A 27,960-nucleotide genomic window follows, 5' to 3' on the forward strand; every position below is an offset into this window, starting at 1 on the left:
GAGACACGAATTTAACTGTGAGAATTAATTTCTGTGGTTTAAGCCACCCAGCCCTTGGTATTTTGTTACAGCAGGCAGAACAGACGAAAACAAAGATGCTTAAAACTTCTCTTCTGCTTGTAAGGAACTAGGAAAAGCAATCCCAATGAAGAAAAGTGATCCATTATTTTGTAAACCAAAATCCAAAATATGGAGATTTCTTTTTACTAGAAATATTTCAGACAGATGGAATTTAACTGCTATGTTGCCTGAAACTAGTGGAAAAATCCCACCTACTTCCAATAAAGTCTCTGAATTCCTCCTTGATCTCAGCAGTGAGAATATATAAAAGCAGATAAAACCCAACGTGATCAGATCATGAATACTTCAAGGAGGCTTAGGCTGAGAATAAAAGAAAAAAATGATTATTCTCAAAGGCCAGACTTGTGCACAACAGCACACAAATCAAGAAACAAAGTGTAAACACCCTCCAACAAACAGCCCTCAAAGGCTCGGGCCTCACCAGGTGAGCCTGTAGCAGTGCTGGCAGCTTCGCCCAGAACGGGAAGCCGTGGCCAAGGTCCACACAAACCTAGCAGCCCAGACAGGTGGGTGCGGGCTCCTCTCTTCCTCCTGCCCTTCCCCTTCCAGGGCCCTTCTCCACTGTCGCGTGGGGCAGGGCAGAGGGATACTGTCAATATAGGAACCCAAGACTCCAGGAGTCCCCTGTGCTCAGCCTGGCACGTGGCACCCACGGACACATCTCACCAACGTCTACCTTCTACAGCAGGCAGGGCACTGGTTCTCCTTCCTCCCTGCCTCTGACAGTGCCACCCCTGCCGTTCTCTGCACGTCCCTGGACTGCATGGAGTATCGTGAGCAGCACAGCACTCCCAGGCACCCTACCCACCAAAGGCCTTCACCCCACTCCTGGAGGCAGTACAACTCTCAGAGCAGCAAGAGGGGCAGCGTGACCCACAGCAGCATCTAGATCTACTGAAGGAGGAATGCTCAGAAAAAGCAAAATGGTCAAACGAAATACCATCGTCCTTTTGCTCCCTGGGCTTTCTTATTTTCTTATCTATTATGTAGGTCAGTTTATGGATGCAAGTAAAAGGAGGGTCCATAATCCTGCCAAAACTTTTAAATTCTAGTCCCCTGTTCCACAGCTGGATGAGAAGCTAATCATATAATCATATAATCACTAATGATACTAAAATTTACATTTGCAATCATACTACCAAAATAATAGTAAGAACCTAACTATACTAAATGTCAAATTAGAAGAATTCCAAATAGTATAAAGATGCCAAAAGAAACATGTGTGAAACTCAAACCAAAGCTGTAATTATGGTTTATAAATCACAGCAGTGTTCTACGTTACTGCTATAAAAATGAACTTAAAAGGTAGTTGCGGGATCCCTGGGTGGCGCAGCGGTTTGGCGCCTGCCTTTGGCCCAGGGCGTGATCCTGGAGACCCAGGATCGAATCCCACATCAGGCTCCCGGTGCATGGGGCCTGCTTCTCCCTCTGCCTATGTCTCTGCCTCTCTCTCTCTCTCTGTGACTATCATAAAAAAAAAAAAAAAGGTAGTTGCACACACAGGGAGAAGCAAACTGAGAGGACCCCAGGTATCTGCGCAGCTCATCAAGCACTAGGCTCCTAGGATAAGGGAACCACTCGGAGAGAAGCCTGCCATGGTCTCCACCTCCATCTCTAGAGCCCTGGCTCAGAGATTTCACCTGGGGGAGAAGCAGGACATAAGACAGAGCTATAACCAGCAACAGCAGCAGCATTTGTAGCTATGGAAGAAAAAGACTCACTTCCCAAAGGGATTGACTTCATTTGCAACAGAGCACGGAGAAATTTATACGTAAGGGTGCTCTCAAGAGCCAGGGAGGTTGATACACGCTAGACTGACCTAGCTAGCTTGCAGAAAAGAACTAAGAATAAACTCAGAAGGGGCCCCTTAGACTCAGAGCCATTATCAAATAGAAGCCTCAGAAATGATTTCCTCTAAGGAGCCAGTGTGACTGGTTTGTAGAGAAATTCATACCCAGCATATTTTGAAAATAACAAGAGCAATCAGCTGGCAATTAGTGGAGTTTAACAGCCAGATGTTGTCAGAAAGAGAGGGAATGGTCCCTCCCCATCCCAGGTGATGTGGGCATGCCCACAGCTGGACTCCCTGAGACATTTAACACTGGGGGGGGGGCGGGGGGGGCATGACACTCATCCCTAAACAATCCAGCTACTCCTCAAAGAAGTAAAAATAGTAGCAGTAACCAGAGTAGAAGAGAAGGATAGTAGCCAGAGTTGCTACCACAAGTATTTTAAATGTCCAGTATCTTCACAAAAATAGAACAATCCCAAAATCTGCATGGAACCACAAAAGACCCCAAATTGCCAAAGCAATCCTGACCTGAGCAAACATCAACAAGCAGGACTATATCAAGTTAAAAAGCTTCTGCACAGCAAAGGGAACTAATAGCAAAATGGAAAGGCAGCTTCCCAAATGGGAGAAAATGTTTGCAGATCTGCTACCTGATAAAGGGCAATATCTAAAAGATATGAAAGAACTCATACAACCCAACAGCCACAAATCAAACAATCCAAATAAAAAAATGGGCAGAGGATCTGAATAGACATTTCTCCAAAGAGGACATCCAGACGGCCCATAGACACATGAAAAGATGCTCCACATCACTCATCAGGGAAATGCAAATCAAAACCACAATGAGATCCCACCTCACACTTGTTCAAGGCTGATATCCAAAAGATAAGAGATCACAAGTGACGGGGAGGATGCGGAGGAAAAGGAACCCTCATGCACTGCTGGTGTGAATGCAAGCTGGTGCAGCGGGAAAACAGTACGAAGGGTCCTCAGAAAGTTATAGAGCTGCCATATGATCCAGTAATTCCACTTCTGGGTATTTATACAAAGGAAATGAAAAAAATGCAACTTTGTAGTATCTCCTGTATCTGTACTCCCATGTTCACTGCAGCATTATTCACAGCACCCGAGACATGGAAACAACATAAGTGTCCAACAGAAGATTAATGGTATAACGAGGTGTGTCTGTGTGTGTAAATAATGGATATTACTTAGCCATAAAATAGGAAATCTTGTCGTTTACAACAACATGGATGCACCCTGATGGCATTATGCTGAGTGAAAGTGAAATAAGTCAGATAGAAAGACAAACATCTTAGGATCTCCCTTGTATGTGTAATCTTAACAAACACACATACAACAAGCTCCTAGATACAGAGACTAGATGGGTGACTGCCAGGGCTGGGGATGGGGGTGCAAAATGAATGAAGGTGGTCAAAAGATAGACAGGAAAATGTTCAGCTACAAAATAAGTCATGGAGATGTAATGTACAGGACAGTGACAGTAGTTAATAATACTGTTTGTTGTATATTCTTTGGTTCTCACCACAAGAAGAAAGCATTTTGTAACTGTGTATATACTGTAGTGATCATTTTTCAATATATACAGATGTCAAATCATCACACTGTACACCTGAAACCAATATATTATGTTAATTATTCCTCAGTTTTAAAAGATAAAATACAACATCCATTTTCCAACAAAAAATTTTGAAGCAGCCAAAAAAAAAAAAAAAAAGCATATATGACCCATACATCGGAAGAAAAGTAAACAACACAAAATGCCTGTGAGAGACCCTGATGTTGGATTTAACAACAACAACACAACAAAATAGCCATTATAAATATGTTTTAATAGCACTAAAGGAAAACACCACAAGAAGAAAATAAAGGTCTGATGGCAGCATTGCACCACATACAAAACACCACTGAAGAGGCAGACATATCAAAAAGAACCAGATGGAAATTCTGACGTTGAGAAGTATAATGAATGAAATAAAAATGTACTGGAGGGTCTCAGCTGTAGGTCTTAATTTGGAAAATGAAGAATTATCTATCTTGAAGATGGATAATAGATTATGCAAGCCCAAAACCAGAGAGAACAAGAATGAAGAGAAATAAAGAGCCTAAGAGAAATGTGTGATACTAACACATACAGAACAGAAACCTCAGGCAGGAGAAAGAAATTAGTAAGGAGATTCCAAAGAAACAACACAAAATTTCCCAAATTCACCAAACACCAAAAATCTATACATCCAGGAAGCTTAACAAACTACACTAGGATGAACACAGAGATCCACAAACACAACACATAGTAAAACAAAGTCAGAGTGTTCTGTTTCACCACCAGCTGGTTCACCATAATACAGTTCAGGGTTCGTCTCAGACTCCACAGTGAAGGCTCAGTCCTTTTCAGGAATGACCTGACTTCAGGCATCCAGGGCCAGGGATACTTCTGACTCAACAGGGATAAATTCAGGGGCTCCCACAATGCCTTCAGGTTCAATAACTGAAAGAAAAACTCACAGAAGGAAGGAGATCACTACACTTTAAGACTACAGCTGTATAAGACAAACAACTGGGCAATACCATTGCCAGTGAGGTGACGAGACACAGAGGAGGAGGCCCGGAAGGCAATGCTGAGCCTCCTGGGTCTCCTCTAAGGAGTCAGGGCCAGCTCATCACTCCCCAGGAGTCATCAGGGTGCTCAACGTTCTTATCGGAGTTTTATCACATGGGCATAAAAATTAAATCAGTGGCTAGAAGTCAGAACTCAATCTCCAGCCTCTAATCACAAACTTGCCCTTTCTGATAACTAACTCTCATCTTCAGTCACTTTATTAGCATAACAAAAACTCCTAACATTGAGGAAATCCAAGGATTATACAACCTCCATGCTAGGAATCAGGGGCAAAGACCAGATATATATTTTTTTATTACCCCACACAAAGACAGGAGAAAATCTTGAAAACGCAAGAAAAAAGTGATTAGTCACTTACCAAGGAAACTCTAGTAAGATGACCTCTTAGAAAAAACAATCCTGCTTAGGCCTTAAGCAGGATGATATATTCAAAGAGTTCCACAAAAAACTGTCAAATAAAAATCTTCTACCCAACAAAGCTATCTTTCAAAAAGAAAGATGAAATAAACCAAACAAGTTTGCAAGACTGTGTTGCCTTACAAGAAACAGTAAAGGAAGTCCTTCGAGCTGAAAGCAAATAACACGTACAGTAAGGAAATCCACATGAAAAAAAACAGAGCACTGGGGCAGCCCTGGTGGCGCAGCGGTTTGGTGCCGCCTGCAGCCTGGGGTGTGATTCTGGAGACCCGGGATCGAGTCCCACGTCAGGCTCCCTGCATGGAGCCTGCTTCTCCCTCTGCCTGTGTCTCTGCCTCTCTCTCTCTCTGTGTCTATGAATAAATAAATAAAATCTTTAAAAAAAAAAAAAAAGAGCACTGGTAGGGTAATTATTTAATTATACATAAAACATAGCATAAGTGCCTATTTTTCTTTCTTCTCACAACTTTCATAAAAAAGAATGCATACAATATGTATACAACATAATGTTGGGCCTATAACATACACAGACATAATGCATGTATCATTATTTGCCAATAACAGCATTAATGAGGTTGGTGGGAGAAAAACCATATTGGAGATACAGATAAAAAGAAAACTACAGACAGTGAATAAGAAGAAATGAAAATGTTCCATGAGAAAATATACACAATGCAATTAGAGAAGCGAAATAGACATGAGACACAGAAAACAAACTGTAAAATGGCAGATATCAACTGGATATAGCAACAATACTATTACATGTAAATGCATTAAAAAGAATTATGGATCATGGCTCAGTAGGAATTATCCCAGGAATATAAGGTTGGTTCAACATATGAAAATCAATATAATAAAATCATTACCAGAAAATAAAAAACAAAAATTATATAATTATCTCAATAGATAAGAAAAAGCATCTGATAAAATCCAACACCCTTTCATGATAAAAACATTCAACACACTAGCAAGAGAGGAGAATGTTCCCCTGGTAGAGTGTTATAAATTATTTCTACTTTTTTCCTTATATATGTGTGTAAAAATTTTATATAAACCCTATCTTGAGCACATGTAACTTTCCTAACCAGAAATTATTTAAGTGTTTTTAAGACACACTTTTATGTATGGTCATTAGTGCAAAGTCTGTTGTTCTGACCTACTATCTCATGTTATTTAAACATATACATTGAAAGTAGTCCATTCAAGTTTCAAGTACAATTTGCATAGAGAGTTATAATAAAACTGTCACTGTAGGCTCTAAGTATGGTAGCAATAAGTTTTAAGTGTTTGGTTTATGTTTTGTGCTATTTTTTTTAATCAATTTTTTTTTAAAGATTTTAATTATTTATTCACGAGAGACACAGAGAGTATGAGAGGCAGAGACACAAGCAGAGGGAGAAGCAGGCTCCATGCAGGGAGCCTGATGTGGGACTCGATCCCGGGACTCCAGGATCACACCCTGGGCTGGAGGTGGCGCTAAACCATTAAGCTACCCAGGCGTCCCAATGATTTTTTTTTTTTTAAAGAACTTCCTCAGTTTGACAATAGTCATCTAAGAAAATCCCATAGCTAATATCATACTAAGTGGTTAAATATTGAAAGCTTCTTCCCGAGATCAAGAATGAGACAAGTATTCCTATCTCACTACTTCTAATTAACACTGTGATGAAGGAGCCAGCCCAGCAACCAGAAAAAATACAATAAAAAGCAACCATATTTGAAAGGAAAAGGTACAACTATCTGTATTTTAATAACATCATATTTTACATGGAAAATCTTAAGGAATCCACCAAAAACATATTAGAACTATAATAAATAAGTTCAACAAGTTGAGAGAATACATGGTCAATATACAAAAATCATTTGTGTTCCTATACACCAGCAATGATCAATCAAAAAAGAAATAAAAAAACTTCATTGACAAACACATTAAATGGAATATTTACAAAAGTTGAAAATTTCTTCCCTGAAAACTACAAAATATTATTGAAATAAAGTTTTAAAAGATTTGAATAAACAGAAATTCATATCATGTTCAGAAGACATAACACTGTCAAGATAGCAACGTCCCCAAACTGATCTATAGGTTCAATTCAACCCCTTATCACAATCCTATCTGACTCCTTTGTAGAAAATGATAAAGCGATTCTAAAATTTGTATGGAATCACAAGAGATTCCAATAGTCAAAACAATCTTTTCAAAAAAAGTAGGACTCAACTCACACAAAAAAAACTTACTACGAAAAGCACATATAAATACCAGAGGGAAAAGGGGATGGGCAGAATGAGTGAAAGGGAGTGGGAGGTGCAGGCTTTTAGGGATGGGATGAAAAAATCCCGGGGATGAAAGGCGCAGCAGAGGGAATACAGTCAGTGCTGTTGTAATAGTGCTGTATTGTGACAGAGGGTAGACACACTTGTGAGCACACTTGAATCACAATGCTGTACACCTGAAATGAATGTAACAATTTGTGTCAACTACACTAAAAAATTTATTTTAAAAAAAGAACTTACTGCAAAGCAATGGCAATCAAGACAAGTGTGGGACTGGCACATGAATAAATAAATAGATGAAGAGAATTAGATTCCAGAAACAAACCCATATATCTAAGTCCAACTGATTTCCTTGAAGGGGGTGAAGACAATCAAATAGGAAAAGAACAGTCTTTTCAACAAACGATGCTGGGACTGCTAGAGCCACATGCAAAAGAATGAAACTGGACCCTTACCTCACACCACATATACATATTAACTCAAAATGGATCAAAGGTCTGAATGTAAGAGCTAAAATTATAAGACACTTAAAAGGAAACATAGGGGGCAAACCTTTAAGACGTTGGATTTGGAAAAGGATTCCTAGATAATATACGAAAGCCAGGAGCAACAAAAGAAAAACAGATAACCTGGAGTTCATCATAATTTTTTAAAATTGTGCCTCTAAGGACACCATCAAGAAAGTGAGGACAACCACAAAATGGGAGAAAATATTGGCAAATCATACTATCAGATAAGGAACTCAAATCTAGAACATATGAAGAACTTTAAAATTCAATAATGAAAAGAAAACCTAATTTTTAAAAATGAGCAAAGCACCAAAATAACCACCTGTCCAGAAAGTTGTACAGAGGCAACAAGTACATGAAATGATACTCAATACATCAGGAAAATACAAATCAAAACCAGAATGACATGCTACTTTGAAGCCACAAGGATGAGAAATCAGACCCTCATTCATTGCTGGTGGGCGTGTGGCACCCATAGAAAACAGTCCGGCAGGTTCTTATGACTAAACACAGAGCTACCGTATGACCCAGCTTTGTTCACCAAGCTGCTATAAAAGAATATTAGAGATAGGTGGCTTATAAATAACAGGCATGTGTTCTCCAAGTTTTGGAGTCTGGAAGTCCAAGATCAAGGTAGCAATGGGTTCTGTGTCTGCTGAGGGCTCACTGATGGTGGTCTTAGAACTGTGTCCTCACATGTCAGAAAGAGGCAAGGGAGCTCTTTAGGGTCTCTTCTATAAAGGCACTTAAGCCCATGCAGGAGGGTTCTTATAACCTACCCATGTCCCAAAGGACTCAGCTCCTAACACCATGGCACTGGGGATTAGGATTCAACATATGAATCTAGGGGAGGGGGCAGATACAAATATCCACTCTTAACGGCACCCAGCAACTGCACTCCTAGATATACACCCACCAAAAATAAAAACATAGGTCCACACAAAATCTTTTACACAAATGTTTACATCATAATAGCCACAAGTGGAAGCAGCTCAAATATTTGTGGTAGATTGATAGAACAGAATATTATTTAGCGATAAAAAAGAACGAAGTATTGATAAATGCACAATATGATTGAATCTTTAAAAATTAAGTTAAGTGAAATAGGTCAGGAAAAAAGCCCAGAAAAATAGACTGAAATCTTTGTGATACAAAATTAGATTAATGGTTGCTTAGAGCTGCATGGGGAGGGGAAATAGTAGACTGCATAGCTTCAGGATGGGGTTTCTTTTTGAGGTCACAAAAATTCTGTCCTAAAACTGACAGATTGTACACATCTACGAATATATCAAACCATTAGTTGTACACTTTAAGTGGATGAATTGAATACTATGTGAATGATATTTCAAGAAAGCTGTTTAAAAGGGAAAAAAGAGACAGTTCTATTTGCAAAATGCTGTGAGAGGACGATATCAAACTCAGGTCCAGAGAGATCTCACCTCTACGACCAGCAGTCAAATTCTAGGAGCAGAATGCCTGAAATATCTGCTCATAGCTCAAAAGCAGACTCCTAAGAGCAATCTTACAACAGCAAATAGTTCATAATCATATCACGTATGTATTACTCATTTTATTCATGTATTAATGCCTGAGCAAGAGTGTCAATTACCATTACTGTTATATATGTTCCCATCATGGTCACATGATGGCACATACAGTGCCTACAAAGCTTCCACACAATTAACATGAAACACTATTTGTTCTAAATACGAGATTTAATACAGAGAACTAGCTGCATACAAAATGCTGCAAGAGTGACGGAGAAACGGGAGGCCCCTAAGGCCTCTTTGGATCCCATACACACTCCCATGACACACGAGGAGCGGGAGGCCCCCAGGGCCTCTCTGGATCCCACACACACTCCCATGACACACGAGGAGCGAGAGGCCCCCAAGGCCTCTCTGGATCCCACACACACTCCCATGACACACTAGGAGCGGGAAGGCCCCCAGGGCCTCTCTGGATCCCACACACACTCCCATGACACACTAGGAACGGGAAGGCCCCCAAGGCCTCTCTGGATCCCACACGTACTCTCCCATGATACACCAGGGGTGGGAGGCCCCCCAAGGCTGCTCTGGATCCCACACGCACTCTCCCATGACACACCAGGGGCGGGAGGCCCCCCAAGGCTGCTCTGGATCCCACATACATGCCCATGACACACCAGGAGCAGGAGGGCTCCAGTGCTTCTGTAGATCACATACAACTAGGACACTGGGGAGCTAGAGGTTGCCAAAATCATTGTTGCTCTAGATCAACCTTCTCTGTCCCAATCCTGAGATCAAGTTGCCTCTGACAAATGTGTTGACTCCAGGAAAACAGTACGTTAGCCCAAATGTGTGGACATATGAAGAATCCCACTTAGCTACAAAGCCACACCATGATTGATGGAATATATCAGTAAAATGGACCCTTAAGCCCTTTCTCCTCCCCTCCCCAATCAACTCCGTTCCTTATTCAGCACTCTCCTTGGAGCACCAAGGGTAGGGCGACTGGTAGGCCCCAAAGAGCAGGGGAAGCGTGTTACCTGAGAGCACAGGCTCAGGGAGCCAGACATCGTGGCCCCGCAGCCTGCTCCCACCCTCCCCTTTGTAGCTGACACCAGGGGGCAGGACAGAGTTCATTCCTAAGGGGGAAGAGTGACCTGAAAATGAAGTTTGTCGTTTTGTAAAATGAATGGACTGAAACTTGATGGAATTTACCCAGAAACAAAAATCTAGAAAAGGGAGAAGTTTACAATTCAGAATTTATTATGCTTTAGCTAATAGGTCTGAGTAAAGACACCATCAATCCTGGGAATGCAGGTCAGGCTTCAGGGCCAAAATTAGCCGCTTGGAAGCATGGTGGGACCTGTCCTCAGCCTGAAGTTCAGGAACCCAAGGGCAGTGACCTCTGACCAGTGACAGCACTGCTCCCTCCCCAATTCATCCTCACTCTAAGCATTTTCTCTGACATACACTTTCGAGGGTTTTTAAATACTCACTAACCAATCCCTGGGACAGTAAAACAAAACAAAACAAAACAAAAACTGTATCTGTAATACTATGAAATCTCTCTCTGAATTGAACTACTAGTGTCACTATTATCAAGGCAGCATATATATTAGCATGTTTAAAGTCCTATCCAAGTAAGTGACATGCTAGCCAGCATAGCCCAGGGAAGTCAGAAGGAACATGTAACAGCCCTCTAGCATTATTTACTCAGTATTATTCTCTAAGTTCTAATCAGTATAAGGCATAAAGCAGAAATGTGTTAAAACTACTGGAAACGGAATTACAATTATTATTATTGAGACTATATAATGAAAAAATGGAAAAGCATCAAGTGAAGAACCATTAGACCTAAGGAAATGGCTAAATAGAAAAAGTAGCTTTATTACAATTAAAGACAACAGGTAAAAAGCCATTCAAAAAAACATTAAAAAATATTTTTAAAAAGTTGCATATACTCTTAACCAATTATATTAAAAAGAAGACTTGAGTAAATGATGATGATAAAATCACCTTTGGAAATGGCAGATGACAGTGAAAAACATTATTTCTTCCTACACTACTCTGCCGGCCTGGTAGGGTGACTTCGCGGTGGGATGGAGGACGAGATCTGTGGTGGCCCCAGGTCACACAGGCCTCAGAAGACCCAGATCCAGGCCACTGCGCTCCCCCAGGTCTCCTGAGACACAGTCAGCTACTGCCAACACCAGCACCGTGCCATGGCCCCCAGGAGGGCAGGACACAAGAACAGAGATAAAATTCAGGAGAAGGAGAGGAAAATCCACAGACTGAAAGAAAATACTCACAAAAGACATACCTGACAAAGGACTATTGTCCAAAACATACAAAGAACTCTTAAAAGTCAATAAGAAAAAATTGAAAACCCAATCTAAAAATGGGCAAAAGACTTGAACAAACATCTCATCAAAGAAGATATACAGAGCAAAACTAAAAAGGTAAATTCCTATTTCTCATACAAAAACAAGACCGGTTCCCACTTCCGTGTGCGAACAGAAGTAATAAAGAAGGCAGCGCTAACTGGCATCCAGTCTTAGCGGGGCTGGTGTGCTCATCAACAGTAGAGGACACACGGCACATTTATTTCAATGAAAATATTACACACTAACTATGGATCTACAGACGGTGAATAAGCATAAGATGGCCAATATCGTATGTCGGGATGCCTGGGAGGCTCAGCAGTTGGGTGCCTGCCTTCGGCTCTGGTTGTGATCCTGGGATCCGGGATCGAGTCCCACATCGGGCTCCCTGTGAGGAGCCTGCTTTTCCCTCTGCCTGTATCTCTGCCTCTCTCTCAGTCTGTGTCTCTCATGAATAAATAAATAAATAAATAAAAATATCATATGTCATCAGGGAACTGCAAATTACAATGACATACCACTGTACAACAGTTAGACCCGTCAAAACGGAGAACATTTCCTAACACCAAGCGCAGGTGGAGATGTGCACCAACAGCTCTCGCTCACTGCTGGTGGGAATGCAGAATGGTACAGTCGCTTTAGAAGACAGTGTAGCGGCTTCTTACAAAACTAAAGACTCTCACCCTACAATCCAGCAGCTGCACTCCTTAATATTTACCCAAACAAGTCAAAAACTTATCTCCACTCAAAAACCTGCACATGAGTGTTTATAACAGCTTCATTCATAATTTCTAAAACTTGGAAGCAAATCAAGATGCCCTTCAGTTGCTGAGCTGATAAATAAACTGTGGTCTATCCAGACACTAAAAAGAAAGGAGCCTTCAAGCCATGAAAAGATATGGAGGAGTGTCAATCTGACACTAAGTGAAAGAAATCAATCTGAAAAACGACACATGGCATGATTCCAACTAGACCGCATTCTGGAAAAGGTAACACTACAGAGGCAGTTGGATGAATGGTTCCCAGAGGCTAGGGATAGGAGAGAAACAGGCAGAGCATAGAGGGTTTAGGGCAGTGAGACTACTTTATATGGTACCACAGTGGTGGACAACATCATCACACACACATCCAAACCCACAGAGCGTGCACTGCCAGGAGTGACCCTGATGTAGATCGTGGGCTCTGGGTGATGACGACATGTCCACACAGGTTCATTGGATCAGTGGGGATGGTGATGGTGGGGAGGCTGGCAGGGTGCAGCCTGTTGGAAATGCCTGCACCTTCCCCTCAGTTCTGTTCTGAATCTAAAACTGCAATCCCCCCCCTTCCCATAAATAAAGCCTATTAAAAACAAAAAAGAATAGAAACCCGGCTCAATGACACACCAGTTAAAAAGTGAACAGGGAAGGACAGACATTTTCAAGTCTAATAATAGGTACCTCGGAGCCCCAGTTAGTAAACGCAGCACAGCACTGTAGGAAGAGGCCAAGAACACACAGAACTCCAGAGAACAGACCCCAACCTATAGTGATTTCAGTACACAATGAAGTGGCATCAAAAAGAGGATAAAAGAATAATTTTTTAATGGATTTAAAATAACTGGTAATCTATTTTGAGGGGGAAAAAAGTTAAATCCTTATTTATACAGTGGACAGCAAAATAAATACCACCCCGATGAAAGAGTTATTCCTTTTAAATGAAGCCATAAAGGAACTAAAAGAATTTGATCTCAGGGAAGGAAATGCCTTTCTAGGCATAAAAGCAAGAGGGGGAAAAACAAAGAGAAATACAGACATTTTATTATTTTTTAAATTTCTTAAATCATTTACCGATCTTGATAAAATGTCTAATTTGAAATTCATACATATTTATATCAAATACTGGGTGTGGCAGAGTAAAAAATATTTGGTCTTTGTCCTGGTTTCCTGGCACAAGCTTTTAAAACCCTTGGAATTTACAGCCTTTTGTATGCTAATGATATGGCTGGGGAGGGGGCTAGATAGGACTGGTCACCAGAAAACCAGCCACCATCCCCTCCCCTGACCGACAGGAGGGAAAGCCCTGGAAACTGGCCAGTGATTTAATCTATCATGCTTGGTAATGGAACCTCCATAAAACCTCCTAAATGACAGGGTCTGGGGAGCTTCCAGGTTGGTGATCATATCCACCTGCTAGGAAGATGGCATGCCCAGAGAGGGCACGGAAGCTCTGAACCCCTCTCCCTACACCTTGCCCACTCATCTCTTCCCCGTGGGTGTTTCTGAGTTTTATCCTTTATAATGAATAATAATGAATAAATACGTTTATTGATATAAATATAACGTACCTCTAACAAGACACATGTACCTGATGTTCACTGTGGCATTATTTACGATGGCCGAGATACGGAGGCAACCCAAGTCTACACTGATGAATGAATGAATGCGTAAGAAGATGTGATGTGGGTGTACTCGCATACACACAATGGAGTATCACTCAGCTATAAAAAAGGAATGAAATCTTGTCATTTCCAGCAACATGGATGGACCTACAGCATATTATGCTAAGTGAAATAAGTCAGAAAAAGACCATATGATTTTACTTCTATTTGGAATCTAAAAAAAAAAAAAAAAAAAAGGAAAAAAAGAAAAAAGAATGAGCAAATAGAAACAGACTCATAGATACAGACAACAATCTGTCGGTTGCCATGGGACAAATGGGGAGGGAAGAAGAGGTATAAACTTCCAATTATAAAATATTAAGACAAGAGGGTGTGATGTACAGCACAGGGAATATAGTCAGTAACACCGTACAACTTGGTATGGTGACACAGGGTGGCCAGATTTAGAGCAGTGATCATGCCACAATATACAGAAATGCTGAATCAGTATGCTGTACACCTGAAACTAATATAATATTTTATATCAACTATACATCAATAAAATGAAAATAAAAATAAAGTAGAGATTAGCAAATAATGGTCTGCAGACTGACCCAGTTGTTTTTGTAAATAAAGTTTTATTGGAACACCCAAGCTCATTCATTTACATACACTCTATGGCTGTTTGTCAGCTACAACTGCAAAGCTGTAGTGACAGATGACAGAGACCATGTGGCCACAGAAAAACTTCAACTATTTATTCTCTGGCCCTTTACAGTAACAAGGTTTAGGATGCAGAATAGCTATTTGCCTCACTTCACAAGCTTGGTGACACAACTGAGACCCGGATCTGACAAGGACTTTGTCAACACGCCTTGCTATGTACTGCTTTTCCCTGGTTCCGGTGAATTTATCAATCAAATTACGAGTTCTGAAGTGGAGAGCCGGTCCCTGCAGAGTCCTGATCGTGCTATAAGTGATGAGCATTTCAGCGTGTCCGCCCTCACCACGTCACCCACTAGGCGCTTCAGTTGGCAGTCAGAGGTGTCATCCTACTGCTCCTAAAGCCACGTTGCCCTCGGACTTCCCTGTTGCTCTTAGAGGTGACATCTTGGTCCTGATCTCTCCAGTCACCCCTCAGGCCTCGACCTTCACCTCCCAAGGCACAGACTCCCGTGACGCACCTGGGCAAGCTCACTTCTTCCGGCCTGACTACTCCGGCTCTCCTTTCACATCCGGGCAGCCACACCAGAATCCAACCTGTTTTACCTGCATTTGCCTCTAGTCCCTCCTCCTTAGACAAGTATTCCCTGTACATCATAAATCTTTAATATTTACCTAAAAGGCAAAATCTGAACTCCTTAATGGGGATTTCCCAGATCTCCACCATACAAACTTCTCCTGCCAGTTCAACCGCATTTGCTGTGCCTTTCGCGATATCCTTCCTCAAGAGCCACTTTAAATTCTAGCTGTTCCTCCTCAAATAAGTAAAAAGAAAGTGGTGTACAAAGAAGAGGAGAGTCCACATGACAGCTCTTTTCTCACCATGGCCTACGCTTCTCACCTGCTAACTCACCAGAGGACGGCTTACCACCCACGGAGGACTTCTATGAACACTCAAGTGGTACAAAACTTAGGTACCACAAAAGCAAGCTGTGCTATATGCAGGGACAGGAGCCAGAGCAGCGTCACCACTGTTTCCCTAAGGCATTCATCACTGAAACCCTAAAGTGTTTCTTTATATAAAATATCGATATTTGGAAAATGAAAAAAAAAATGGCATCACAAGTTTATGGTAACCAAATAAGAGACACAGTGTAGTAAAAAACATACACTCTGAGCACGTGGCTGGCTCGGTAGAGTCGTGAGTTCCAGCCCCACTCTGGGTGTGGGGCCTACTTAGAAAAAAGTGTGTGTGTGTATATACTTATATATATATGTATAGTATATACATCTCTATACTATATATAGTATATATGTACACATACACACACACACCCTTCTACACATATATAAATACACCCCAGAGAAACCTGGGTTCAAATTCCTGTTTGTGACTACACAACTTCACACGAGGTTTTAGCCTCCCTGAATTCCCTGAATGTCAAATACTGTCAATTGTCATTGTTGGAGGTAGCGCTGTAGTAAAAGTGGCCTTGAGCACTGAATTACAACTCCTGAATCACTGTTCTTAGGAGAAAGATAGGGTCAGGTTTCTGTGCGCCTCTGGTCACATTTCCATCAATCAACTAACACATAACCTTGTTTGTGTGTGTTCTGTAAGCGGACACTTACTTCATGCGGACTGATTCATTAGCACTGAACTTGCACCTGAACAAAGCTTGTTTCATGAGTGTTTTCTCCGTAAGGCCCACGGCAGCCTTCCCGCCCCAAGGAACACTGGGCAGCACTTCCACGCTCCGCTTGGGGGCCGTTCACAACGGCAAATTCACCAATACAAGATACAAAACGACTGCAAACAGGCGCCAGCAAGGCTGCGGAGACGGGGCTTGTCGAGCGGTGTGCAAGCTGGGCTGAGACGGCGGGGCCAGGAGCAGGTGCACGGGTCACCATCTAGGCCAGGGCGGCTCACGTGAGGTTCCCCCTACAGGTGAGTAAGTCCCGAATCGGGGAGGCACAAGGACTGAGTGTGCCCCGTCACAGGGTTACCGTGGGGATTGGCAATAATGCACGTACAGTGCTCAGCACAGTACCCAGCACATGGCAGGAGCTGGCATTTATCCCCCAAACTGAGACAGTCACCTATTTCTAAAAACATCTCTATTAAGTATTCCACTTCCTGCATACCACAACAAGCACCCACAAGAGGATTCAAAATAGCTTCCAAACACTAGAAGCAATTACTCTCAGCCACTGAGGTTAGACAGTAAGGAATTCATCCAGAGTACCGTACTCCCACCTACAAGACTCGAAGCTAACCCAGTTTTCTTCCCTTACAGAACACGCATTAGCACCCTGGGACGTGAAAAGCCCACCTCCGTGTGTGCTTACCTTGCTTCTGCCCCGCCACCTGGGTCCTCCTGTCCTCAGCATCTGGATAAGCACAGGTGAGAAGACTTTCGGGGGTGAAAACTCAGGTTTCTGACTACCCACACCCCTAAGGCCACACTCGATGTGTGATGAAACGCAAGCAAAACAATCCGCCTGCCGCGGACAGATAGGAAATCAGCAAAGGCCACCAAGTTCTTGTGGCTGCCCCAAGTCTGGACCTGGATTCGTTCTTAAGTAACAGGTGAGAGCCCTCCTGACCTTCAGTCTTTGGTTTTTATTCCTAAAACTGGGGTTGATTAGCCCCTACAACCCACTTTAACCCCAAACCCAGATGTAAGGCAAAGGCCATGCTCCCCACTGGGTCTTTGTTCCCCGCGACTTAGCTGTGGGGTCCCCTATCTGAGGAAGGGCTGGGCGCAGGGAGATGCAGCCAACAGGCACTCTGCTCGGTCCCTCCCATCTCATCTCGTGCTGAAACCCACACAGCCCAATGCCACTGGGACACGGAGTGGGGGTTATTCAAGAATATTCTAAGTCATGCTACCTTAAACTCTAGTAAAAAACAGTGAAAGTAAAGCTTATCAATTAGGACTTTAAACTCTTAGAGAAGTAACAGTTTTCACCTAAATGCTTAACACTAGCATTTCTAGGTGAACATCATACACAGTAGTAGGCCAGGGCCCAGGGGGCCTGACACCAAGCCCAAATCATTTGTCCTCACATCACTCAATGTGCTAAGGGACAGGGCCTCGGCCTCAGGACCTGCCTGGCTAAGTACTGGGAGGCCCCAGGGGCCAGCAAGCACCAGAACCTGTTGGCCCTGTAGGCCAGGGTCCTCTGAATGTGGGCGAATTTGGGAGCTGTGCTGTCCACTCACAACCCTAGCTGCACAGGCTAGCACAACTGAGGAACTGCATTTCTAGTGATCTAAATGTCAATCTAAAAACACACTCAACTCAAAAAAATAAAATAAAATAAAATAAAAATATACTCAACTCAGTTACTGGAAAAGTTTTAAGTGTGTTTGGATAAGACAATCTATGTTTTTAACTGCAAATTTTATAACATCTAAATATTTATCAAGTATTTTTGATGAAATGCTAACATCCAAATTGAGACATGCTGATCAATGTAAAACATACACCGGATTTCAAAGACTTAGTATGGGAAAAAATATCTTATTCACAAAATTTTTTTAAAGATTTATTTATTTGAGAGAGCACACGTGTGAGAGAGTGAGCATGTAGGCAAGTGGGGGAGAACCAGAGGGAGAAAGCAGTCCTCAAGCAGATTCCCCACTGAGCACAGAGGGGGACTCGATCCCACGACCCTGAGATCACGCATGACCTGAGCCAAAATCAAGAGCCGGATGCTTCACCAACTGAGCCGCCCAGGTGCCCCACACAAATTTTTATATTGCTTACATATTAATATAATTAATACTTTGGTTTAGAAAACTGCACTGAAACTAATTTCACCTTTAAAAATTTTTTTAATGCATCTACTAGAAAATTTTTGTTTTTTTTGTTGTTGTTAGGTAGCACCAAAGTAAGAGTATCCTCAAACTCTGTGATGAGTTAACTGAATCGAAGGGGGAGGACTGATTTACCTTTCCCCAGCTCTGACTCCTCTTCCCCTTCCCTGAGATAACTAGCTTCACTTCTAGAAATTTACCCTCAGACAAGTGAAGTGACTTTCATTCCATGTTATAACAGAAACGGATTAGAAGTAAACCTCCTAAAGGTCATCAACAGGGGATTACTCCCTAAGAAGTCAATCTACCCACACAAGCATATACCACATACACAAGAAAGAAGCTCTTCATAGATCAGTATGATTGCAAGTGTTTAACGGTTGGTAAAGCCCACGTTCTGTACTAAAAGCTCACCTCTTCCCAATACACCTTCCATCCCCCACAGCACGTATCTTTTGAACAAGGGGTTCAGAGAACTCGCAACTACCTAGGTTATTTTCTTCCCAAACTCCATCACAGCAAGCTTCAAAGAGCCTTCCTACCATCACAAGAGATGACTTTAGTGTCAATGAAACTAAGATTTGCCAGCCCTTAGTTCTTCCTATCTCCAAAGCAGGTTAAAAAACAGCTAGAATGTTCTCTGATTTAGGGGCAGGAAGAGGGGGAATACCTTCATGTAGAATATTTGTGAACCTCTTCAAAAATTTTTGTTTAAAGATTTTATTTATTTCTATGAGAGAGAGAGCATGAGCAGCAGGGAGGGGCAGAGGGAAAAGCAGACTCTGCACTGAGCAGGGAGCCTGACATGGGGCGCCATCCCAGGACCCGGGATCATGACCTGAGTAGAAGGCAGACGCTTTACTGACTGAGCATCCCCTGGTGCATCCCCTCCTAAAATTATTAACATGAAAATATTGCAAACATTCTCTGAGGTTTGTTTTTAAAGGCATTAATATTAATTTAGGGGCATCTGACTGGCTCAGTCTGTGCAGCGTGTGACTCTTGATCTCAGGGTTGTGAGTTCAAGCCCCACGCTGGGTATAGAGATGACTTAAAAATAAAATCTTCATTTTTTAAAAAATAAAATCTTTAAAATAAAATACAGGCATTCATTTAAAGCTAGCTAAGGCCCTTTACAGTCCAGCTCAAGGTAGCTAAAGAACCATATCAACAGCCTTTAGGGGAGCCTCTCTGAACCTCCCTCTCTGCTACGCATCAAACTGACAGGTAGATGTTTTTAAAAAGGCTCAGCAACCTCAATATCCATCAGAAGAGACCCCATTAAATTCTGACATTTCATATTATGCAGCCTTAAAATTGAAATTCTTTTCGGCCACAGTACTGAGAAAGTGGTCCAGTAATACACATATTATTGAGGGGACAATTTAGGATGCAGAGAAGCTTGTAGTCAGAGAGCAGATGTATGATTTTGAACATACGTTTACGTATGTGCATAAATATTTCTCACGGGTCGCTATACAACACAGCAACAAGACTTCCTACCGGAAAGTGGGAAGAATTTAAAGCTAACGTTTAAAAAAAATAAAAAATAATAAATAAATAAGTAAATAGAGCTAACATTTAACATCCGAAAATCTACTACTATGTGCAGAACATGTTTTTTAAATAAACATGAGACTCATGAAAACTTGCCTCTTAAACTACTGCCGTGACTGATTCACTTTACAAACCTTATTGTTAGATTTTAATACAATCAAGTGCCTGTTCATGACCACAGGGACCAACAGCAGAGGAGCAGCTGCGGTTGTCCTCGGTGTTACAACTACCGTGGTAACAGCTCAGTGCTACCTATATCCCAGAACCGACCTTGCACACCTCACATCTCAAACTTATTCAAACTTAGCATTAAGCTACTTTTTTCTTTTTAAACAAAACACAGATTATAGCCATGTGACCGGATTTCCAGGGAAACAGACCGGCAGACAGGAATGCCAACCGAATGGGGTCCTAGAGCAAGGCAGCACCACCCCCACCCCCCCACCCCCAGCCGCTGACTTTCTGGAGACAAAGCTAATGAGTCTGCTGGCCTGAACAGATCCACCAATCCCTCCCCACTGTTAACTCCCACTTCTTTTAACTTTAAAATAAAATTTTGTAGGCAGAAGTTTTACAGTAGACTTGTCATGAATTTTAAAATTTAACTCTAAGAAGAACTGGCTTTGGGATAAGAAGGAACCCTCCTGCAGGATTTTTTTTTTTCACTCCTGCAGGATTAACTCAATGTGGAGTATGACTAACCCATCACAGTTACTACAGCAAAGCGTTTCCACACTAAGCCACACACACCCTTAACAAAGTAACCCAAAAAGCACAGCCCATCTCACTCCCAGAAGAAAACACAGGACAAAACCCCAATGGCTCTGGGCACAGCCATGACTTCTGAGATACTACACAAAAAACACAATCCATGAAAAAAACAAAAAACAAAAAACAACTGACAACCTGGGCTACATTTAAATCAAAAACTTCCAAAATGCAGTAATAAAATTAAACTTTTTAAACTTCTGCTATGTGAAAGACACTGGCAGGAGAAGAAGTCAGACCACGGACTAGGAGAAAATATTTCAGAGACATCTCTGATAAAGGACTGTTGCCCCACATGCCGCACCGTCAGGGAAAGAGAAGCCACCAGACCCCACTGTGTGCCCATCAGAGGCCCCATCCAGGGCGTTGAGCACAGTGAGTGCTGGCGAGGCCAAGGAGGGACTGGCAGAGACTCGCACTCACCTCTGGCTGGACACAGACAGTGGCAGTTTCTCACAAAACTCAACCACTTCTTACCCTGGGGACAGCGGTCCCTCTTGGGCGTTTAACCGAGTTAAAACCTGATGTCCACACAAATACCTGCACAAAGGTATTTACAGCAAGCAGCCTCATTCCTAAGGGCCCAAACCTGGAAATGACCACGACACCCTTCTGCAGGGGGTGGATATGTGGTACTATCAGACAACGAAATGTCAGTTAGGGCTAAAAAGAAGAGCTCTCAAGCCAAGAAGAGACAGAGGAACTGCGAACACATATTGCTAAACAAGAGAAGCCAGTCTGAAAAGGCCATCCTGTAGGATTCTAACTCTATGACCTTCCGGAAGAGATGACACCATGGACACAAGGTAGAGGATGAGTCAGGAGAACAAGGAGGTTTTTAGGGTAGTGAAATTATCCTGTGGGGTACTCTGATGGTGGATGTATCTCATATTACATTGTCAAAATCCATGGGAAGAACCACTCCAAGAGTAAACGCCAGTGTGCATCAGGTGGACTCCCGGATGATGGCAGGCCATGGACTACAACAAACGGGAGGTTGACAGTGGCCGGGGGCTGTGGATGTGCAGGGACACGGAGTGTGGGGGAGCTCTGTCTTTTCCATTCAACTTTGCGGGGTACCTAAAGAATGAAGTCTATTAAAATAGGAAAAAAAATACACTGTGAGCTAAGTAAGATGACAATCCTGTAAGAAGAAAGAAAATGGGGTTTTAGGACTCATTAAGAGACATGGAAGCAGAACACAGCAAGGATTGAGTTACATTTTGAGAGTTCCTCCAGAAACAACACTTCTGGTCTTTGACCGGTAACAATGATGTAGGTGCTAAATAATCCCACTGGCGCAAACAACACAGAAGTCCCCAACGGTAGGCTCAAGAGCTGCCGATGGGGATGGGGATGGGGATGGGGATGGGGCAGTCCGCAGGTTTCGGGGTTACAGAAGTTATAGGCAGGATGTGCGCTGACACCGTCCCCGAGTCCCCGAGGCCCCGGGACAGGCCGGTGGGACGCAGCCCCGGTTCAGGGTTAGCCAGGGCCGCCTCCGGGATGGACTCCCGCAGGCTGCAAGGTGGGGACCCAACGACCTCCGCACAAAAGATAACCGGTCATCACTCACTGCCTAAAAGTCTGCGCAGCGGCAGGGCTTTCCAAACATTTAACAACAACAAAAAAGAAATTTTATGACCCACGTCATTTAAAAAAAAAAAAAAAAAAGGAGCTGAGTTTTGACCTAAATTTCATAGGGCGAGAAAAAGAACCCTGCACTGGACAGGGGGAGGGGTGCACATATGCGCCGCACGCAGGCTCCACCTGGGATCCTTTTTAATTAAAAAATTCTGAGCATTCCAAGCATATCTCCCAGCTCTTCCCCTTCTCCGTACGAAGGACACCTGCCTTCTTCCTGCAGACAAAGGTTTAAGGACAGGAAATACTCATGCCAACAAGCCTGCGGTCTGCGAGCGCTCGCTCAGGTCGCGGGCAGGCCCTCGGCGCCCCCCCCAGCTCCCCGGCGCCCCCCAGCCCCGGCGGGCAGGTCCACTCGGGCAGGAAGGCCAGCCGGCCAGCATGCGAGGCGCTGCCCCGGGCTCCCGAGCTGGGGGGTCGCCGAGGACGTGGGCTCAGCGCCCGGGAACTTGGAGGGTCCGCGCGGACCCCAGCGGCGCGGCCCGGGCCCCACCTGCGCAGCGCCACCTGTGCGTGCCGGTCCGGGAGCGCCGCCCCGGCCCCCTCCCCTCCCCCTCCCCCTCCCCCGCCCGGCCCGGCCCGGCCTCCCCTACCTGCGCGGCGGCGGCGGCGGCGGCGGGCGGCCCCCCCCCCTGCAGGCCGTCCTCCTCCTCGGGGGGCTCGTCCAAGAGCACCCGGCTCCGGCTCAGCTTCCACATGCTCCGGGGCGGCTCCGGGGTCCGTGCGTCCAGGCGCGCCCCTCCTCGGCCGGCCCGCAGCGCGCGGACGCTCAGGGCTGCGGCTCCTGCGGGACCGGGACGCGGCCAGTGGGGCAGGGCGGGGCGGGGCCGGGGGGGCGGGGGCGGGGGCAGGCCCACCCCGCCCGGCCTCCCCAAGCCCCGCAGCCGCACCCCGCCCGGCGCCCCCGGACAGCCCCCGACCCAGGGCGGCCGCCCCCTCCCCGCCCGGGACCCCGACCCGGCCCGACCCGCCCCGCCCCCGGGCCCGCGCTCCCCCCCACCCCGGCCCCGCCGCGGCCCCGCCCCCTCCCGAGACCCCGCCCCTCCCGGCCGCCGCCCCCCAGGGGCTCACCCCGGCCCCCCCTGCGGCGACCCGGTCACCCCGAACTGCCCCCCGCCCCTCACCTTCATTGCCCCCATCCCGGCCCCCAACCCCCGGCCACCGCTCACCCTCGGCCACCGCCTCCCGGGCTGACCCCCTGCAAGCGGACCCTCTCCCCCCGGGACTCCCCACCCCGCACCGCCCCCTCCCTCGCTCCCCCTCACACCTGGGACCCCCTCCCCCTGGAGCCCTCCGCACCCCGAGGTGACCCCTTACCCCAGGACCCCCGCGCCGGGCCGCCCCTCCTCCCGGGGCCCCGCCTCACCCCGGACCCGCCCTAGGACCCGGGCCGACCCCTCACCCCGGGCGCGGGGCGCGGCCAGGTCGGCTGGCGGCGGCGCGGGGGCGGAGCCGGGGTGGCCAGGCTGCGGTCGCCATGGCAACGGCCGCCGGACGCGGGGCGGGCGCAGTGCGCATGCCCACTGCCCTCTGCCCGCCGGGCTCCCGCCCCGAGAGGGAAGGCGGCGCGCGGGCTGCTGCGACCCCTGCGGGAGGCCTGGGCCCGGGCTGCGGCGGGGCTCGAGGGGCCGGGGCTGCGGGGGACCCGGGGCGTGGGGGCGCCCGGCGTCCGGCCGACCGGCCTGCCTTCCCCCCTGGACCCCGGACCCCGGACCCCGGCTCCCGGACCCCGGCTCCCGGCTCCGCAGGTGTGCGCGGCCGCAGGTGTGCGCGGGCCCCGGGACCGGGAGCCTGGCGCTGGGGCTGTGCCCTCGGCCCCCAGAGGCGGATGGCGGTGTCCAGACGCAGGCCCCCACAGGGCAGGGGCAGCTTTGGGAGGATCCATGGTGGAGGAGGTCCAGGGAAAGCAGCAGGACGGCCAGAGCCGCCGGGTCGGAGTCACGCGAGCCGCAGTCACCCTGGGCGGTGCACAGGCCTTGGAGGACCGCTCCGGGCCCCTCGCCCTGCAGAAGCCCGTCGAGGCCCCGCTGCGGTTCTGGGGCCTGAGCACCTAGAGGATTTTCAGCCCCTTTTGACCATTGACAGACAAGATGTGTGCGTGTGCCACACGTGGTGTAGGTTACAGGCGATTGAGCTAAGCTAAGACCGGGTTACGATCACTGGCCTGGGCCCCAGCCTGGACCGTCAGGGGACCTACCTGGAAGCAGAGGATCTCTTGCCTCTACCGAAAGTCAGAAGTAGGAGAGACTCTTCACACATTCCAGAGTACAAAGTGACTTGCATTCCTGTCTCTGAAAAGAGCCAAACCATGAAATACAGAAAGATACTCAAATCCGGTTGTGATCAGGGAAATCCAAAATAAGATATCCACCTAGCAATGGATGCTACGTAAAATCAGAGAAGGACAAATGCCATATGATGTGGAATTAAGAGGGGGAAAAAAAAACAACAAAAGAAAAATGGCAACTCAAAAAACCAACGTTAGCTCTAGCGAACAGAACAATCAGATGGTCACCAGAGGGAGGTGGGTGGGGGATGGGTGGAGTAGGGGAAGGGATGAAGGGGAGCACCGCATTGTTGCGCCACTACATTGTATTCTTGAAACTAACATAATAGTATGTTAACTATACTGGAATTAACATTTATTTATTTTAAAAAATATTTTATTTATTTATTCATGAGAGAGGCAGAGACACAGAGGGAGAATCAGGCTCCACGCACAGGAAGCCGGACCCGGGACTCCATCCTGGGTCTCCAGGATCACGCCCTGGGTCAAAGGCAGCGCCAAACCGCTAAGCCACCGGGGCTGCCCTGGAATTAAAACTTAATATAAGAAGATCCCCGCCTATCAAAGTGGGTAGAACAAACACTGATAAAGACATACCTAGTGTTGGGAACAGTGTAAGGAAGCCCTCATCAGCTACTGGCAACAGTGTAAATGGTACAAACTTTTTAACATTTAATTTTTTTTAAAGATTTTATTTATTTATTCATGAGAGACACAGTGAGAAAGGCTGAGACAGAGGCAGAGGGAGAAGCAGGCACCCTGCAGGGAGCCCAATGCATGACTTGATCCTGGAGACCATACCCTGAGCCTAAGGCGGATGCTCAACTGCTGAGCCACCCAGGTGTTCCTGGTTCAAACTTTGAGAGGCAAATTTGATCTTTTTGTGAATAGCTATCAGAAGTCTAATGTGTAAACTCTCCTAAATTTGTGTAGGGAAACTTAATTTGTGTAGGGAAACTTTTTACTCTATGCACTACAATATTGTGTAGGGAAACTTTTTACTCTATGCACTACAATATTGCCTATATTTTCACACCAAATATAGATTCGTGTATTATTTGAGTAATTTAAAAATATATTTTATAAAAGGAATCCAGAATCCTAGGCTTTTGTAAACACTTTCTTAAGGTTTGTAACTTTACTACAAATAATAATAATAATAATCAAGGGTACTTTTGGGGTTTTTCCAGTAGTGATTAGCAGCGGAACATTTAAGATGAAAAGCAGATCTGAGTTTGTCTTTGGGAAAGGTCTACAAGAGCCTTAAGAACAGACCCACTGGAGATAGGCACGGGGTCCTTACAGGGTTAGTGGCTGAGGTCTGGAAAGGGCTGAGGTGCTGAGCAGGATAAGCCAAATTTTAAATAGTAGCCAGCTACCTGGAAAGTGAGACCATGTGGCAACAAACCCACAGATCCTCACTTTACATTCTCAGTAGGTCACCAGGATCATGAGATAAACAGTCATGCACATACCTACTCCACCCACTCCCAAATATCTCTGGGGTCACCAAGCACAAATATTACAAAATCATGTGAGAGCACAGAACACTTACTAAAGAATAACCAGTAGGGATTAAATTTAAGAACTTCTTCCTGGGAACATATAAGAATGTTAAAAATTTATATGTACACACACCTTTTCAAACCAGGTCAAACAGGCTTGGCCTTCGGGTTGGAAAGTCTTAAGAAACAGCCATACATAGACAATGTGGCAGAGGTGATGGCATGTACTACGGACACCGTGCGAGTTTGCACCCACGGTCCCATGGGGGCCTGTCAAAATAAACACAGTGCAAACACAACACTGAGAAAAGTCAAACACCATCAAGCAGAGGTTACAAAACAAAGCCAGGATCCAAACACAGCGCTTTCAAGGACACTACAAACAAAACATGGAAAACCAACTGAGAACACTTCAACAAATAACACAGATCCTTTTATTCATGCAGGAGGGGCTGGGGCCTGTGCTCAGACTGCTGGTTTCCTTTCAGTTTGCTATAACCACGTTTCGGTGCTTTTAAAATCATTGTGACACTGTAACCCCCTGCATATCCAGGAAGGTCTCACAGAGAAGGCCAGACTTAATAGATCAAAAGGCTACATTCCAGAATAGTTTAAGCGGCACTTGCAGTTATTTCTAGGAGAGCAAGCAGGGCGGGATCTCCAGGGTGGCAGGAGGTGGAAGGCCAGGAGGCCTGAGCAGCAGGCAAGAGGAGTGCCATCTTCTGTGGTGGTCATCTTCTGTGCTTATCACAGGTGGCCATCATCTGTGTGGAGCTTTGGGCATCCTGGACCTCTGAGCAGCACTCTCCACCTCCTTTGGCAATCTGACCCCTGGGCCACTTACTCACTCCCTTATGATGTTTATACAATTAAGTCATGCTATTAGACTTTCTAAGTGGTGCACTTCACACAATCCTGGGTCACGAAAAGACAGCTTTACACACAAGAATTCATTTCTGTATCCAGAGAGATGTGGTTAGGAACCTTCCATGCACTGAGCCCTCCTTAGGAGGAAGAGCTGAGAGAGCCCCTGAAAATCCATCAGCGGTCAAAGTTGCCATTCTCGTCTGAAGGCTCAATTTGGTGAGATGTTATTCTGGCAAAATTAATTTTAAATGAGAAAACTTTCTGGCAACCAAAATTATTTGGAGACTAAAGGAGCTGCCTCAGGAGAGACTGAGTTCCTAGACCAGGCCGGAGATGGTAGCAGACTGCCAGTCCTCTCGACTTGGAAATCCTGTTTTCCATCGAAGTGGGCCGTGTTTCCTGTCTTGGATGCAGTCCTCAGAGGCCCAGGAGCCGCGATGCAGGCTTGCCTGCCAGCCTGTGCTCCCAGCTCCTTCACTTCGGGTACAAATTAAAATAACGGTCTGTCCCCGTCACACCGTCTCTAGCTCCCATACATCTGTTCCTAGCACAGGGCTGAGAACAAAGTCCATGCCAAACAAATACTCTCTGCTTGGTCCACTATTTCTAACAGTGTGAGTAGGAGTAAAGGTGGGAACTGACAGTAAAGGTGGGAACTTCACACTGTCATGTCTGGGGAGGATGCTGCGGGACTGAGTGATGAGATCCCATTTTTGTAGTGACGGAAGTTTTTACAATACATATACATCATATACTGTATATCCATGAATTACATATGCAATATGTTCACAGAGCATTTGCTGTTTTGAATTTTTAAGAAATCTCTATAAAGAATTTGCACAGAGAAAATTGACAACAGGCTCAAATGATTGATTTGTTCTGATTTATTTCTTATGTTTCAG

General features: G+C 45.2%; 1 protein-coding gene across 1 annotated transcript in view; it reads right to left on the minus strand.

The window, feature by feature from the left end:
- TDRP (testis development related protein) overlaps window positions 1-23,851 on the minus strand; it is a 41,026-nt gene extending 17,175 nt beyond the window's left edge. The window contains exons 1-2 of the mRNA XM_072796426.1: window positions 23,802-23,851; window positions 22,993-23,183 (exon numbers count right to left, since the gene is read on the minus strand). Coding sequence (XP_072652527.1) covers window positions 22,993-23,097 — 105 coding nt within the window. The 5' untranslated portion in view covers window positions 23,098-23,183; window positions 23,802-23,851. The remainder of the gene's footprint in view (window positions 1-22,992; window positions 23,184-23,801) is intronic.
- Window positions 23,852-27,960: the final 4,109 nt, after the last annotated feature.

Source organism: Canis lupus, chromosome 24, assembly GCF_048164855.1.
Source record: "Canis lupus baileyi chromosome 24, mCanLup2.hap1, whole genome shotgun sequence".
Lineage (NCBI taxonomy): Eukaryota > Metazoa > Chordata > Mammalia > Carnivora > Canidae > Canis > Canis lupus.